Source organism: Prionailurus viverrinus, chromosome D1 (assembly GCF_022837055.1).
Source record: "Prionailurus viverrinus isolate Anna chromosome D1, UM_Priviv_1.0, whole genome shotgun sequence".
In the NCBI taxonomy this organism is placed as follows: domain Eukaryota; kingdom Metazoa; phylum Chordata; class Mammalia; order Carnivora; family Felidae; genus Prionailurus; species Prionailurus viverrinus.
The window spans coordinates 108,045,612-108,061,538 of NC_062570.1; the positions used below are offsets into that span (position 1 = coordinate 108,045,612).

Here is a 15,927-nt window from a genome sequence, read left to right on the forward strand (position 1 = left end):
GACTTAAATCCTGTCTTTCTTTTCTGCAGGGCTCTGTCAGAGGCTGGAGACCGACAAAGTCACAAGAGGAGGTGGGGGTGGGTGGGTGCAGACGTTTACGTCTTGGGTGGAACGGCCACATGTGCTGTTCCGTTTCTCCCCGTGGAACGTTATTTATTTTTCAGATGGGGAAACTGAGGCCCTGTGGAGGAAAAGGATTTGTCCCACAGGATATAACACAGAGATCTCTCTATCCCTCCAAGCGCTTTCTCCGTGAGACGCACAGGGAAACTGCCAGCTGAAATACCTGCCCTGCCCAATCGTTTCACACATGACAGATCTGAGATAGTATCAGGAGGTCAAATTCTTTCTAGAGGAAGAACTGGCCCCCACAGGGTGTGGACTTAAGCCACCTAACTGCAGACTGCTGTGCGTGACCGGTCCTCACCTCCTCCGGTGCCTGCTACCCCTCCTTCCCCCACGCCCTGGTCCCCCGTGGATTCGGGGCTCCTCACCTGGAAATGAAAGATGCCGGCATAGCCATTCTGGAAGCTTTGGCCATGTGGAACCACTCGATGCAGAAGCGTGTCATTAAGGGTGAGGGAGGCAATGGCAGCCAGGAGCCAACAGTCCCCTGGGATGGGAGGGACCCACATCAGACCTGCTCTGCCAATCTGCTCCCAGTGATGCACGAGGGCCCATGCTGGGGAGAAACTGGGATTCCCTGGGTGCCGGGTCCCTCGACTTACAGAAGAGACCCAGGAATCTAGGCAAACCAGCCCAGCACTGATAGCCAGAGCCTGTCTGAGCTTGCAGGAGGGAGGGGTTAGGGCAGAGCCGGAAGGAGCAGGCATGGGGAACTATAATGGAAAAAACACCCAGAACCCCCCCCCCCCCCAGGGCCTACCCAGTGCTCCCTGGCAGATGTCTGTGCGTGTGGCTCCATCCACAATGAACTGGGGGTTTGAGAACAGCTCCTGCAAGAGACCCAGAGTCCTGTCTCTGGGCCAGCCCTCCTAGACACTGGAACCCAGCCACCCCAGACCCCACTCCCCACCAAGGACCTGGAGTCCTGTTCCCATTCCTCACCCAGGATGGGGGTAAACTGAGTCCCACCCAGGGTGGTGGTCCCTCTCACCGTGGGACGCTTCCACTTGATGCCATAGGTTTTGGAGGAGTTGGGGCCCAGGTCCTTGTAGCCCAGGCTCTGGGGCACCGGGGGGAAGGCCTCATCACGAAAGAGGACCCCACTCTGCAGACAGTGAGCCCGCAGCTGCTCATAATCCTGGCCCATGTACTTGATAGCATTTTCATGGCGGCCAAGGCCCAGCTCCTTGGCCCGCTGCTTCTGCACTTGTGCAGACACCCCCGTGCAGTACACCGGGGTGATGATTTCCTCGGCCATCCTGCAGGACAGACCACCCTGCTCAGAACCCAGGCCTTCCCAGGGCTCCTGCCTGTGGTCCCCTGCCCACCCTTCCTTTCCAAACCTGGGGTTTCCCCACCTCTCTATGCTCCCAGCATCCAGGAGAGGGGCTTCTCTGCCCCTAGGTGTGCTGGCCACCACCTCCCTACCCCCCCCCCCCTCCCCACACACAAGGCTACCACCTCTCCCTTCCCAGACTCCCATTGTCCTGGGCCTGCAGTGCTGTGGCCAGCCAGCCAGGTGGGGCAGGGCAGAGCCTGGAGATAATAACACGGTAACCCCCTCCCCAAACAGCCAAGCTCCTAGGCGCTGGCCCCTTTCCCTGGCTGGGAGGCTGAGAACCTCGGGCAGCCAGGGACCCCGTCCCCAGACCCCTGAGGCAGGCTGGGTGCTCAGGGCTGCTGGACCCCTTCCCCTCTGGCCTTCCCCCAGCTCAGACCCTGGAGACAGTGATGAGCGCAGGCTGGGCCGGTGGCCCGGGCGGTGCGGCTTTCCCCAGCCCCCGCCCCTGTCCCAGGCACGCAGAAGGCCCCGGGGTAGGGGCAGCCCCTCGGCCGGCAGCAGTGGCCAAGGGTCGGGGAATCCCGGCCCGGCCATGCAGCTCCTTACCTGGGGGAGCAGTGTTTGGGGGAATCGCAGCGGTCCCCGCGGCTGCCTTCCCGGGTGGCGGCTCAGGGCAGGGCCCAACCAGGAAGAGCGCTCCTCCCCGCCCTCCTCCCGCTGCTCCTCCGCCCTCCTCTCCCCCTCCCTCCTCCCCCTTCTCCCTCCCCTCCCAGGCTCCGACCCCCGCTTCCTCTCCGCTCTCCCTTACCTCTCCGCCACCTTCTGCGACTATCTCTCTAGCGGTGTCTCCCCGCCCCTCCCTCGGCGGCCAGCTCCGCGAGAGGACAAATTAGTAAAAGGCGGAGTTGTCCCCCGGGAGGGGCCGCCGGCGCCCAGACGGAAGGGCACTGCGGGGGAGGGGGAGGGGTGCGGGGAGGGCAGGGCCGGGGGTATTTTTAACCCGGGGCAGCGGCTCGAGTTGCAGGGCCGGGCGGCCCCACCCCACGCGGCGCCCCCGGAGGGCATTCCCTGCCCCTCGGGCCTCCCCGGGCCGCCTCCGCCCCCGCCCCGGCCCCCGGCCCCCAGCGCCCAGCCGAGATTACCCCCGGCGGCGGCAGCAGCCGCTCCAAGGAGGGGCCGGGCAGGGCGCTTGCCTGCGGGGGGACGCTCGGCCGGCAGCGGCCGGGCTCCCCCCCACCCCGGCTCCCCGCCCCCACCCCACCCCCGCCGCGCGACCCTGGGCGAGTCCTTGCCCCTCTCGGCCTCGGTTTCCCGTTTGCGCCGCGAAGGGCACGGAGGTGAGCCGCTGCGGGCACCCGTCTCTCTCGCGCGCTCTGGGGTCTCCGGAGCCCGGACCCTGCGAGGGGTGGGCGTCCCTGCCCTCGCCCCCAGGCCCTCGGCCCACCCACCTGGGAGCGCCCTTGTGCCGCCTCCCCCAGGAGGGGGCGGCAGAGGCTGCGAGCCGGTCGCCAGGCCCACCCAAGGCCGGGAGATCCCGCCTCCCGCCCGCAGAGCTGCGCCGGGAGAAGTTGGGGAAGCCAGAAGACCGAGGGAGGGAGGAGGACTAGCGGCGTTCCCCCAGCCCCGGGCTTCGCACTGACCTCTCTTGCCCCCTCCGCCCCACTCCCTTGCAGCCTCCTTTTGTACAGATCTGAGCAGTCTTCCACCCCAAGTGGAGTGTAATGGAAACGCCCATGGTTCACCTAGCCCTGCCCTAACGCTCTGCTCAAGCAACACTAGGCTTATCTATGTAGTTTTAGGGTTTACATTTAGGTGTATAATCCGGGCTGATTTAGACTTTGATATGATGTATCCTAAATAGTTATCAGATCCGTCTACTTCTCTCCTGAACCTACGATTCATTCCCTAGTTCCAGCCACCGGCCCCCTGGTGTGTTTTGTTTTGTTGTTTTGTTTTGTTTTAATCTGCACGCGCCGTTTCCTCTCTTGCCTCCTCCAACCCTGATCTCTGCTCAGGTCATGATCTCACAGTTGGGGGGAGGGAGGCCCACCTGGGGCTCTGCGCTGACAGCACAGATGATATTCTCTCTCTCTCTCTCTCTCTCTCTCTCTCTCTCTCTCTCCTCTCTCTCTCTCTGTCCCTCCCTCATTCAAGTGCACCTGCTCCCATCTCTCTCTCTCTCTCTGCCCCTCCCCCATTCAAATGCACCTGCTTCCATCTTTCTCTCTCTCTCTCTCTCTCCCCCTCCCCCTCTCTCAAAAGGAATAAATAAACTTTAAAGAAATGCCTATTGCTCAGTAAAAGAACAGGGCATCAGGGTGGCTTAGTCAGCTGAGCGTCTGACTCTTAATCTCATGGGTTCCTGAGTCTGAGCCCCACATGGGGCTCTGTGCTGACAGGGCAGAGCCTGCTTGGGATTCTCTCTCTCCTTCTCTCTCTGCCCTCCCCCCAAAAATAAATAAACTTGTAAAAAAAAAAAGAAGCCATTAAAAAACTATGTAGTGTAGGATTCCAACTATGTAACATTCTGTAAAAGACAAAACTAGAGATAGTTAAAAAAAGATCAGTGGTTGCCAAGAGTTTGGTGGAGGTGGGGAGGGATAACAGATGAAACTGGGGGCATCTTGAGGGCCTGAAACTTATGTATGATGCTACAATGATAGTTACATGACATTATACCACACAAACGTAGGATATTAACAACAAGAGAAACAATGTAAGGGAGAAAGAGGGGGGTATGTGCCCAATTCTCGGTATTTAAAGAGCCATTTTTCTGTAAACCAAAAACTGCTCTAAAAAATAGTCTATCTTAAAAAAAAGAAAAAAGTTAAAACATACACCTACCATATATGACCCATTATTCCACTCCTAGGCTTTTACCCAAGAGAAATAAAAGCGCATGTCCAAAGACTTGTGTATGAATATTCATAGCTTTGGTAGGGACGGTCATCAAACTATCTTTCCTTGAGATCTTTTCCTTTGTAGCTGGGCATCGCACTGCACCACTGCTGACATCTAGGGTGTCGTGAGGGTGACAGCCATCCACACTGCATCCCACAGACGGGGCAATCCCCATGATCTCTTTAGTGGGTTCCAAGTGCTCTAGTTAAAGGTGGGTGCGGTATCTGTCCAGTAACTTGACAATATTATCGAAAGTGATGTTCCCACCGTGCTTCATGTTTTCCTGCTTCTGTCTCTGGGTGGTTTCTTGAGGGGTTTGATGATCAGGGCAGAGGCAGAAGGCACCGCCCGTATGGCGTCCTATCTGTTCACTGTCATCCCCAGCCCTTGCCATCACCAGTTTCTTTTGGCGATGTCGTTACCAATCTTCTTGAGGGACAGACCCTACGTGCCAATCTTGGGGGCCCAGGCAGACATGGCACCGGCCTCCCTGCCAGTTGCACTTTAGGTATACAGTTTTGATCTCCTGGGGCTCGAATGTAAGCGACGTGGTGGAGGTGGCTAGTGCCGGATGATTTCGGGACTGGCGACGAAAGTTGCACTGGGGCCTCCTCAGAGCAAGAGAGCTGAAAGCTATTCACAGAAATTGTAATTGTGGCAGCCCAAACTAGAACCAATCAAATGTTCATCCACGCATTGTGAATGCATAAGCAAATTGTGGTATGCATGTACAACAGGATACTACCCAGCAGTAAAGACGAACAAGAAGTGAATCTCAGAATTACAACAAATGTAAGAAGCCAGGCAGTTCATCCTGTGTAATTCCACTTATATGAAAATTCCAGAGAAAGGATGCCAATTGAGTGCCAGAAAGCAGATCAGTGGTTACCTGGAGGCGAGAGTGGGGGCCGGCAGGTAGGAAAGGGTGCGAGGGAAGGATGGACAAGGGGTTCGAGGAAACTTTTTGGGGTGATGGTTACGTTCACTACCTCAATTATGGTAATATGGGTGTATACATGTCAAAACAAAATGTACATTTTTTTTTAAATTTTTTTTTTCAACGTTTATTTATTTTTGGGACAGAGAGAGACAGAGCATGAACGGGGGAGGGGCAGAGAGAGAGGGAGACACAGAATCGGAAACAGGCTCCAGGCTCTGAGCCATCAGCCCAGAGCCCGACGCGGGGCTCGAACTCACGGACCGCGAGATCGTGACCTGGCTGAAGTCGGACGCTTAACCGACTGCGCCACCCAGGCGCCCCGCAAAATGTACATTTTAAGTATATGTGGTTTATTGTACGTCAACTAGACCTCAATAAGCTGTTAAAAACACCACCAGGACTTGGAGTGCCTGGCTGGCTCAGTTGGTAGAGGATGTGACTCTTGACCTTGGGGTTGTAAGTTTGAACCCCACGTTGGGTGTAGAGATTACTCAGAAAATAAAAATCTTAAAAAAAATTAGTCTTACACACACACACACCAATAGGACCTAATTACTGATTAGATCTGGCTCTTGGAACACCGGGAGGGATCAAAGATAACATTGAACCCTTGATGTGGCTTGACCACTTAAGTGGATTAATGAGGCAGGGGGACTCACCAAGCTGGGGAGACAGTGGAAGACCTTTGGGAACAATCCCTCCAAGCAGAGATGCTTGAGGAGGGAACAGCTCTCAGAAGTACAAATTGGGGAGCCACTGGCCACTGGTGCCATCTGAAAGAAGCAGAAGTCGGGGGACAGACGCTTTATTCTGGATACCAAGATACTTCACAACGATGTCAGTTCTCCTTAAAGTCATCTACAGATTTATCACAATTAATATTCTGATAGGGAGGTGGTTAGAAAAGCTGATTTGAAGGTCACAGGGAGGGGCACCTAGGTGGCTCAGCTGGTTAAGCCTCAGACTCTCGATTTCGGCTCAGGTCATGATCTCCTAGCTCACGGGTTCGAGCCCTGCGTTGGGCTTTGCGCTGCTGGCACAGAGCCTGCTCGGGATTCTCTCTCTCCCTCTCTCTCTGCCCCTCCCCACCTCAAAAATAAATTTAAAAGCCTTAAAAAAATAAAGTTCATAGGGAAATTAAATAAGAATAACCAGGAGATTTCCAAAAACAAAGAAAAATCAGGGGAGACTAACTCTGCCAGATATTAAAACACAACAAATCCGGGGCGCCTGGGTGGCGCAGTCGGTTAAGCGTCCGACTTCAGCCAGGTCACGATCTCGCGGTCCGTGAGTTCGAGCCCCGCGTCAGGCTCTGGGCTGATGGCTCGGAGCCTGGAGCCTGTTTCCGATTCTGTGTCTCCCTCTCTCTCTGCCCCTCCCCCGTTCATGCTCTGTCTCTCTCGGTCCCAAAAATAAATAAACGTTGAAAAAAAATATTAAAAAAAAAAAAAACCAAATCCATGATAATTTAATGTAATTAAAGAGGGGTATTGACACGCATAGATCATTGGAAGATAGAAAAATCTAGAAATAGATCCAAATGCACACAGGAATTTAGTATACGATAAAAGTAACATTTCAAATCTGTTGAGAAAAGTTGAGTTTTTTAATAAAAGGCATTAGGAATATAGGAAGGAATTTTGTATATGATAAGTTCCAGATGAACCCAAGATTTAAAAGGAAAAAATGAAAACAAAAATGTAGCCAAGAGCGAAGGGAGAAGATTCTTTAGTCATGTCAGTGTGGAAAAGGTCTTTTCAACCATGACACAAACCCCAAAAGCCCCCAAAAGCTTACTTTACTACATTAAAAAATCTGCACAGCAAAGGCAGTAATGAACTGAGGAAACTACTTACAATTTACATCTTGAAGGGCTATTTTTCCTGCAAACCCTTTTATGTCAATCAGAAACCGAAAACAGGAGAAATGGGCAAAGAACAGGGTAGTTCACAGAAAAAAAGACAAATCGCTCTTTTTTTAAAGATTGTTAAATTTTTACTTTTTAATTAAAAAGATTTTTTTAATGTTTATTTATTTTTGAGAAAGAGACAGGCAGAGCACAAGCAGGGGAGGGGTGGGTGAGGGCAGAGAGAGAGGGAGACACAGAATCCGAAGCAGGATCCAGGCTCCAAGACATCAGCACAGAGCCCGACACGGGGCTTGAACTCACGAACTGTGAGATCATGACCCGAGCTGAAGTCAGCCGCTTAACGGACCGAGCCACCCAGGCGCCCCAGGAGAGAAACAGTTCTTAAAAGGTATGACTCTGAATTCACTCAAAAGAAAAATAAATGCAAATTTGAACTTCACCAAGAGATCATTTCCCAAAGATAAAAAGATCTGGTAGGTTACTGACTCATGAATATTCTGGAAGAGAGCGTTCACATGTACTGCTGAAGTGGGGATCGATATGGGTACAGCCTCTATAGAGGGACCTCTGGCAAAAATTGTAATGACTATTTTGATGTAGCCTTCGAGTAATTCTAGGAATCCAGAGTACAGATATCTTTTCACTTTTGAATAATGATATCCTTACCCAGTCTTAGTGACTCTGTAGTACTGTTGGGAATAGCAGAACTCTGGAAACAACCTAAGTGTCAATTAATAAGGAACAAGTTACATTTTGGTCCATCCATGAAGAGGAGTACTATAGAGCTGTCAAAAGAAACACGGATAAGGAACCGTCTTCAAAATATGTGGATAAGCACACACCAGGATGCATGGAATTCTTCCCTTTGAGTTTTTAAAAGGGAGGGGGGGCATATGTATATATTTGGTGTGGTGTCTTTCTTCTGACACCGATTCTCACATCAGATGTGTTTCTTCCCAGATACCAAATACATGTGACTTTTCCACACCAATTCTCCAACTCCCCAATGCCAACTAGGTGCTTACAGTTCAGTTCAGTTCTGACATAAATTCCCAGTTAGTACAGATCCTGTAGGTTAAGGGTTCAGTCCCACAAGATGCCAGCCACAAATGGGATGCCCAGGTGACCCACACACCTGTCTGGCTTACTACAAATCTGGGGTGTCCACCACCCCCTCCTCAGCTTTGCTGATTTGGTAGAAGACTCGCAGACCTCAAGAAAGTGCTTTGTGTACGAGTTGTTTAAAGGATACAACTCTAGGGGTGCCTGGGTGGCTCAGTCAGTTAAGCATCCGGCTTCAGCTCAGGTCATGATCTCACAGCTTGCGGGTTCGAGCCCCGCATCAGGCTCTGGGCTGACAACTCAGGGCCTGGAAACCTGCTTCGGATTCTGTCTCCCTCTTTCTCTGCCCCTCCCCCGTTCACGCTGTGTTGTCTGTCTGTCTCTCTCAAAACTAAAATAAACATTAGAAAATTAAAAAAAATAAAGGATACAACCCTGAAGCAGCCAGATAGAAGAGGTGTGTAGGGCAAGGTATGGTGGAGAGGGGGAAAGAGCTTCCTTGGCCTTTCTAGGCGGCACCCCCCCATGCCCCCCCCCCCACCGGGTACAGTCTCTGTTCATCAACCCAGAAACGTTCCAATGTCCAGTCCTGTCCTCTCCTCCATTTCCCACTCTTGACCGGTCTTTCGGATGACCGGCCCCCACTCTGAAGATAAGTGGGGGCCCCACCCTGAGTTGCCTCATTAACACAAATTCAGGTGTGGCCCAAAGGGGCTCACCGTGAATAACAGAAGTCACTCCTGTGACTCAGAACATTGTAAGGGTTTTAGTAACTCTGTCCCGGGAACCAGGGACTAAGACCAAATACATATACATATTTTTATTACACCACATTTGGTTATGGATGTTTATATTCTCTCTGTGGAAGGACACAAACGATAAGTTTTATAGCTTCCAGGGAGAGGAGCCAGGGGTAGGAGGTGACTCTTGGTTAAGAATTTAAAAGGTACAGGTGAATATATTACTTATTTGAAAAACAAATTAAAAATACTTTGTAGCCCTCGTCTTGGCTTCTAATGGGCTCAACCTCCAGGCTTTCTTACTTCTACACTTTTTGGGAGCCACTCGTAGAGCATGCGAGGTAATGGTGCCCAGACTCCCCTGTTTGACCATGTGGACTTTTCCAGCTTCACTTCCAGCCATTCCCCAAACACACCCTCCCCTCCAGGCTTTCCCTAGGCATTCCCTCTACTGGTAACACCTGGGGCTTCCATCTGAGCTCTGTTCCTTTTTTTTTTTTTTTTTTTTTTTTTTGAGTAGGCTTCCGGCCCAGCATGAAGCCCAACTCAGGTTTGAACTCACAATCCTGAGAGACTCTGGGATCGAGACCTGAGCCAAGATGGAGTCTGGCCGCTTAACGGACTGAGCCACCCAGGCGCCCCTGAGCTCTGTTCCCGAGACAGCTTGAAACCTTCTGGGATTAATGCAATTCAAACCTCACACAACACCCATCCCAGAGTAATACCCATTTTGCGGAGGAGGCGATGGAAACTAAGGAACATGCCAAGGCCACACAGGAACCTGGGATTTGGATTTAAGCTGCCTGACATCAGAGACCAAGTGCTCGTCTCGACTCTGGACTATCCAAGAATATCCTACCTCCCAATCTCTGTCCCTTCATGGGCAAACTTGACATTGTTCCAGGCCCAGTTCAAAGGCCACCTTCTCTGGAAAGCCTCATTAACAAGTTGACTTTTGGGGATGGGGGGTAGATGTATTATAAGAATTACCTTATATGTGACTGCAGCCCAGGGCAGTCACCAAGTGTCATTCCTAAACAGACCAGGCCCTGCAGCCCTGTCTGAGCTAACCACAGAGTACTTCTCCATTTAAGCTTTCTTTTGTCCTACAGGTTCCAGGGCCTTGTAAGGACTGCGTGTATTTTCATCTCATTCAACCCCAGCTATGCTGTGTACGGTTCATCATGCATAGGTGATGCTACAGAGGGGAAACTGAGGCTCAGGATGACCGGTCATCAATGGAAAGGAAAACTGCTATTACAGAGCCTCTGCTCGTGAGTCTCAATCACTGATACCTAAAGCTGGCAGACCACCCCCCCTCCAATTCCCTCCCTACCCCTACCCTGGGTCAAGGAGCCAGGCCAGGGCCTAAGCACAGTCGGTGTCCTGTAGACACGAGTTTATTAGAGGGGCCAGGGTCAGAGTGGGTACAGTTGGGAGGAGGGGACTGGGGGGCCTGGGCAGCACTGCCAGCCTGTGGCCAATAAGACAGAAGGCCGGGGCGGGGCGGGGGGGCCCACAGCCGGTAGGGCTTGGGTCAGCAGACAAGCAGGCGGGCTGCTCTTCACCCTGCAAATATCAGCGCCTAGGGCACGGTGGAGGCTTCGGGAGGACTGGGGAGAAAGGTCAGGGAGAGGCTGAGAGAGGAAACCCACCAAGCGCCCACGGTTAGGAGGTGGCAGAGCTGGGACGTGCGCCCAGGCCTGCTGGACCCCAGGCCCTGTGCCCCAACTTCCCGTTCTGTTGGGCCCCACATCTGCCTCCCAAGCTCCCAAGCCCACCCCCCGCTCCTGTCCCCAACTCACTGTGGAGAGTGTAGGTGCCCGGCTCCAGCTGCAGTTGGGGGGGCAGGATGATGAGGAAGCCCCCCACCAAGGGGTCTTCGGCCACTGAGAGACAAGCTTGGGAGGGAGGGCAATGGCACTCAGGGTTTGGGGAAGGGCACTTGGATAAGACAGGCAAGGGGCGGGGCTGGTGGCTGCAGAGGCCGTGGGCAGGGAGCAAGCCACAGAGGGAACAGTGAGGAGGCGAGAGGCCGGGGCCTCCAGGCAGGGGCACCCGGGCCTTTGGGCAGCCCCTCTGAGCTCCACCGTGGTGGGGACGCCGCTCTCGAGTCCAGGCCCAATGGGACGGCTCCTTGGCCATGACCTGGCATGAGGAGAGCGGGCAGTCAATGGGGGTGGGAGGTCCGGCCTTGTTCCCCCGCCCCAGGATGGCGGCGGGGCCTCACCTCCTCACAGCACTGGCGGCTCACCATGGCCCGGAAGCCCATCCGGGCCCACAGCTTATCCCTCTGGTGCAGGAAGTCCGCCACCTGACGGCGCCAATCTTTTCCCAGGGCCCACAGAAAAATCACACATTTAGGGTCCTCCAGATCCTCCTCCATGTCATTTGCAAGAAACCTGGCCTCGGAGGCAGGGGGCGGAAAGCAGAAGTAAGCATCTGCCCTGCCCCCTCCCACAACTCCTAGCAAGGGTCCCCCCTCTCCTGCCCTGGGCACTCACAGCGCCAAGAACAAGTTGCTGTGGGTGTACTCGCTGAGCTTCAGGTTGGCACGCCGGAAGTAGACCAGCACCATGGCCAGGAGATACTGCAGACACAGAGGGGGGCAGAGGTGACAGTTAGGCACCGGGAGAGGGGGCCGTGAGGGGCCATTTGCACCCGAGGAAGCCGTGGTGCAGGTTAGAGAACCCAGGGGAAGTAGTGGGGTGAAAACAAGGATTTAGGGGCGCCCGGGGGGCTCCGCCGGTTAAGCATCTGACTCTTGATTTCAGCTCAGGTCACGATCTCACGGTCTCCTGGGTTCAAGCCCCGCGTCAGGCTCTGGGCTGACAGTGCGGAGCCTGCTTGGGATTCTCTCTCTCCCTCTCTCTCTCTGCCCCTCCCCTGCTCACGCTGTCTCTGTCTCTCTCAAAAATAAATAGACTTAAAAATAATTTAAAAAACAAAACAAAACAAGGATTTAAAAGGGAGGTGCTCCCTCCATCAGACCGGGAGACTCAGTGAAATAGCAGCATTCAAGCCTCTTGTGACTGGGCTTCTACTCCGTGTCACCTCACCTTATCTGAAATCTGGAAACAGGGATCTCTGGAAAGGAATTCCTGCAGCAAACTGTGCTCTGGAGTAGAGAAGAGAAATGATGGACTGGGGTTACCACACCCCCACACAAGCCAAGAGTGGCACCCCAGAGCCCAAGCCTCCACCCAACCCACTTGCTGACATGTCCCCCCCCCCCTTCTCCCTGGGGTCACCTGGGAAGGGAAGGGACAGAGATTTTAGATGCCTGCCCTGGGCAGGTCCCACCTCTCACACTGGCTCACACTGGGTCCCCCCAGCCCCCCAGCACCCCGCCCCACTCCCACCCCCGGGGAACTCACCCAGAAGGCTGAGGAAGGCCTGGAGCTCCTGGTGCGGGCGCGGGCGGAGAGACACGCTGCCCCCACCCTGACGGCTCCAGCCCCCCAGCTTCACCTGGGTGGCAACCACGGGGAAAGTGGCAAAGTCTTGAGTGTCGCTCATTTCATGGGGGTGGGGGCGGGTAGGGCGCGGTGGGGCAGGATGGCCTGTGGAGAAAGTAGCCTCGGGACTCGGCCCCGACCCCCTTGCCCCCCACCCGTCGAGGGGGTCGAGGGTGGCCAGACAGGGGGCCTCCAGAAGATGGAGAGTCGGGCGTGGAGACGGGGGTGGGGGCGGCGCTCGGAGCAGGCAGAAACTGGGGTATGCGTGGGCTGGGGAGGCCAGAAACGCAGCCGACTTGCTGCAGCTCTCGCACCGCGTCCCAGCCCCCCCCCCCCCCAACCAGGCCAGGCCGGAGAGCAAGAATGGGAGCGACAGGCACCTCTGGCTCCGCTGAGCGCTAAACCCCAGAAGATGGGTACACCCCAATACCCCTTTTGCAAACACAGGAGCCGAAGCGGGCAAGACTCGCGGCTACTTAACTGTGGGGCCTGTCTGACGCCCCCAAAGCCGAAGAGTTTAATTGCTCCCCAACTCCCAACTACCCCTTCACCCCACACCGAAGTGGCATACCTGGAAGGACCACCAACCCCTTTCTTCGTGGAGAGGAAACTGAGGCCCGGGAGTGGGGGGGTGGGGGGAGTGCCTTTAGAGCAAGTTGAGCGGGGGGCACCTCAAACGTTTCAAGCTACGGGGAGAGACGCCAACTACGGGGTTCAGAAGGTGCGGCCCGGCACCCCGTGGCCAACCTGGGGGCCTCCACCTAGGCTCCCACAAGCAGCCCAGCCTCCTCCAAAAAGCCTTACCTGAGCTACGGCATTACCTACAGCATAACTCCCGGCCCAGAGCGGCTGTATTTATAGAGCCCCGGCGCTGCCCCGCCCTCGCAGCCCTCCGCCAATCAGGCCCCTTCCTGGGGAGGGGGCGGGGCTTCGGGGCATCACCGCTCACCTCTGCCTGGAGTCAGCTCGGGTCTCCACATTCGCCTCCCAGCTGCGGCTCCCCGGGTAAGGGCTTCTCCAAAGCTGCACCACCTTCAAGAGGGGTAAAGGCAGGCCGGCGGGACCCCAGGGCCTGCATGGCGACACGGCCCCCTCCCCACCTCTTTACAAAGGTGGAGCCAAGGTGCAGGGCCCGGAAATGCGGCCTGGGCCCCGTTCACTGATTGCGCCTTGCTGGGGCAGGGTCGCTGGCTGTGTCTGTGTTTGTTTCAGATCCAGGAATCTCAAAAACCTCGGAGCTAGAGAAGAGAGTGTCCTGGCACAAGAATTCCCGGAGTCCACATCCCCTTCCCAAGATCCTTTAGCGGCTGGGGGAGCCGGGCCTGTGGCTCCAAGCCTGGAGAGGAGGCCTTTGCCAAAGACAGTCAAGCCCTCTCCTCGCCCCTAGCTGCCCTTAAGATTTTCGTCTTCACCGCTTCATTTACTCCCTCTCCAACCCTATGGGACAGTCAGCACCTGCATTACTTTCCACATTTGACGGGTGACGCTTTGTTTCCCAATTTTTTTTTTTTATTGTGGTAAAACATACATAATGAAAATTGCCTCCTTAGCCATGCTTAAGATCAGTAGTTTAAAAAAATTTTTTAAATCTTTATTTATTTTTGAGAGAGAGGGAGAGACGGAGTGCAAGCGGGGGAGGAACAGAGAGAGAGGGAGACACAGAATCCGAAGCAGGCTCCAGGCTCCGAGCTGTCAGCACAGAGCCCGACGCGGGGCTCAAACTCACCAACTGCGAGATCATGACCTGAGCGGAAGTCGGACGCTCAAACGACTGAGCCGCCCCAGCGCCCCTTAGGTTCAGTAGTTTTAAGTACATGCATAGTGTGCAACCATCACCACCATCCGTTTGCAAAACTGGACGCCTTTACCTGTTAAACAGTAACTCCCTGTTTCCCTTCCATGGTCCATGGCAACCACCATTTTACTTCTGCGTCTGTGAAGTCAACTACTCTAGGGACCTCATGCAGGTGGAATCACACAGGGGTTGGCTTTTTTTGTGATGCCCTTACTTCACTTAGCATGTCTGCAAGGTTCATCCACGCCCTACCATGTGTCAGGATGTCCTTCCTTTTTACGGCTGAATAATATTCCATTCTGTGTATAGACCACAGTTTGCTTATCCCTTTATCCATCGATGGATCAAGGCCCACCTCGAGCTCTGTGCTGACAGCACGTAGCCTACTTGGGATTCTCTCTCTCCCTCTCTTTCTGCCCCTCCTCTGCTTCTCCCCGTCTCAAAATAAACAAATAAACCTAAAAAAAAAAATAGAATAAAAAATAAAATACATATTTTAATAGAAACGGAGGCCAGAAAGAAGCTGAATCGTTTATGCTCCAAGTCCCTAGTGGGCTCAAGTCACGGGACCAACACACCTGCCCGTGGGAAGTAGGTCTTGTGGTTCTCGTTGCCATTTCTCAGATGGTAAACTGAGGCTCAGGGCCTCGGCCTCTGACATTTAAATGAAAGATGAAGGGAATGTGGCTGGGCCACATGGGTGGTGAGTACTGGACCAGGTTTGGAGCTCAGGTCCCGGGACCCCAAATGCAGGCTCCTTCCTGTGACCCAGCTGCTCGTCACTGGTTGGACACCCAGCAGTCGTCTCTGCTTTTGCTCCCAGGCTCAGGCTTCGGCCCGGCTGCCAGTGTGAATTTTCATTCGTAGGGACTGCCCCTCCTGCTCTGTGTCCCCCAGGCTCTGTTGGTTTCTGAGTCGCTTAATCTCTTGATCTCTCTGCTGTCTCTCAATCTCTCCGAGTTTCTGGGTATCCGGATGTTTTGGGGTCTCTTGGCCTCAGGCCCCACATTGAAGCATAAGGCAGGGAGCCTGGCTGTCTGGTCTAGAGCCTGACATGGAGGAGGTGTTCAGAATGAATGAATGAATGAATGAATGAATGAATGAATGAATGACTCCCCCAGGCCAGCTGTAGTTTTGACCCCTCCCCCTCAGTAGGTTGGTAGAAAAAAGCTTGCGGGTGTGCTTCAGGCCCATCCCCTCGGTGACAGCCTTGGGCATCTGACACTCCACACTGGGGAGAATTTTTTTTTTTTCACTTTTTATGTTGAAAGAATTTAGACTCGCACAGATGTTGCTTAAGAGGTAAGGAAAGTGGCGTCTTTGTCTGGTGTTGGAATCAAGGTAATGCTGGCCTCAGACAATGAGTTTGGAAGTTTTCCTTCCATTTCTATTTTTTGGAAGAGCTTCAAAAGAATGGGTGTTAACTCTTCTTCAAATGTTTGGTAGGTTTCCCCTGGAAGGCCATCCGGTCCTGGACTCTTGTTTGTTGGGAGACTTTTTTTTTTTTTTAACGTTTATTCATTTTTGAGAGACAGAGCATGAGTGGGGAAGGAGCAGAGAGAGGGAGACACAGAATCTGAAACAGGCTCCAGGCTCTGAGCTGTCAGCACACAGCCTGACACGGGGCTCGAACTCACAAACTGCGAGATCCGGACCTGAGCCGAAGTCGGACGCTCAACCGACTGAGCCACCCAGGTGCCCCTGTTGGGAGACTTTTGATTACTGGTTCAATTTCTTTACTGGTTATGGGTCT

At 54.0% G+C, this 15,927-nt stretch overlaps 2 protein-coding genes across 11 annotated transcripts in view; both read right to left on the reverse strand.

Annotated features, from left to right (window-relative positions):
* CAPN1 (calpain 1) overlaps positions 1-2,986 on the reverse strand; it is a 28,305-nt gene extending 25,319 nt beyond the window's left edge. Inside the window, exons 1-4 of one of the 3 annotated variants that reach the window (XM_047876964.1) lie at positions 2,857-2,986; positions 1,118-1,385; positions 887-956; positions 495-613 (exon numbers count right to left, since the gene is read on the reverse strand). In XM_047876964.1, the coding sequence (XP_047732920.1) occupies positions 495-613; positions 887-956; positions 1,118-1,384 (456 nt within the window). In that variant the 5' untranslated portion in view covers position 1,385; positions 2,857-2,986. Of the gene's footprint in view, positions 1-494; positions 614-886; positions 957-1,117; positions 1,386-2,014; positions 2,157-2,216; positions 2,474-2,856 lie in introns of those variants that run through there. The other 2 variants (XM_047876962.1, XM_047876961.1) reach the window with 2 other exon arrangements.
* A 783-nt stretch (positions 2,987-3,769) lies between these two features.
* Positions 3,770-15,927, reverse strand: part of SPDYC (speedy/RINGO cell cycle regulator family member C) — a 44,351-nt gene continuing 32,193 nt past the window's right edge. For 4 of the 8 annotated variants that reach the window (XM_047876976.1, XM_047876973.1, XM_047876975.1 and 1 more), the window contains 9 exons: positions 13,329-13,617; positions 12,299-12,484; positions 11,981-12,039; positions 11,426-11,511; positions 11,152-11,323; positions 10,727-11,069; positions 7,786-7,839; positions 5,909-6,022; positions 3,770-4,942 (listed from right to left, as the gene is read on the reverse strand). In XM_047876976.1, the coding sequence (XP_047732932.1) occupies positions 5,982-6,022; positions 7,786-7,839; positions 10,727-11,069; positions 11,152-11,323; positions 11,426-11,511; positions 11,981-12,039; positions 12,299-12,484; positions 13,329-13,359 (972 nt within the window). In that variant the 5' untranslated portion in view covers positions 13,360-13,617 and the 3' untranslated portion in view covers positions 3,770-4,942; positions 5,909-5,981. Of the gene's footprint in view, positions 4,943-5,908; positions 6,023-7,785; positions 7,840-10,061; positions 10,535-10,726; positions 11,070-11,151; positions 11,324-11,425; positions 11,512-11,980; positions 12,040-12,298; positions 12,485-13,328; positions 13,618-15,927 lie in introns of those variants that run through there. The other 4 variants (XM_047876980.1, XM_047876977.1, XM_047876979.1 and 1 more) reach the window with 4 other exon arrangements.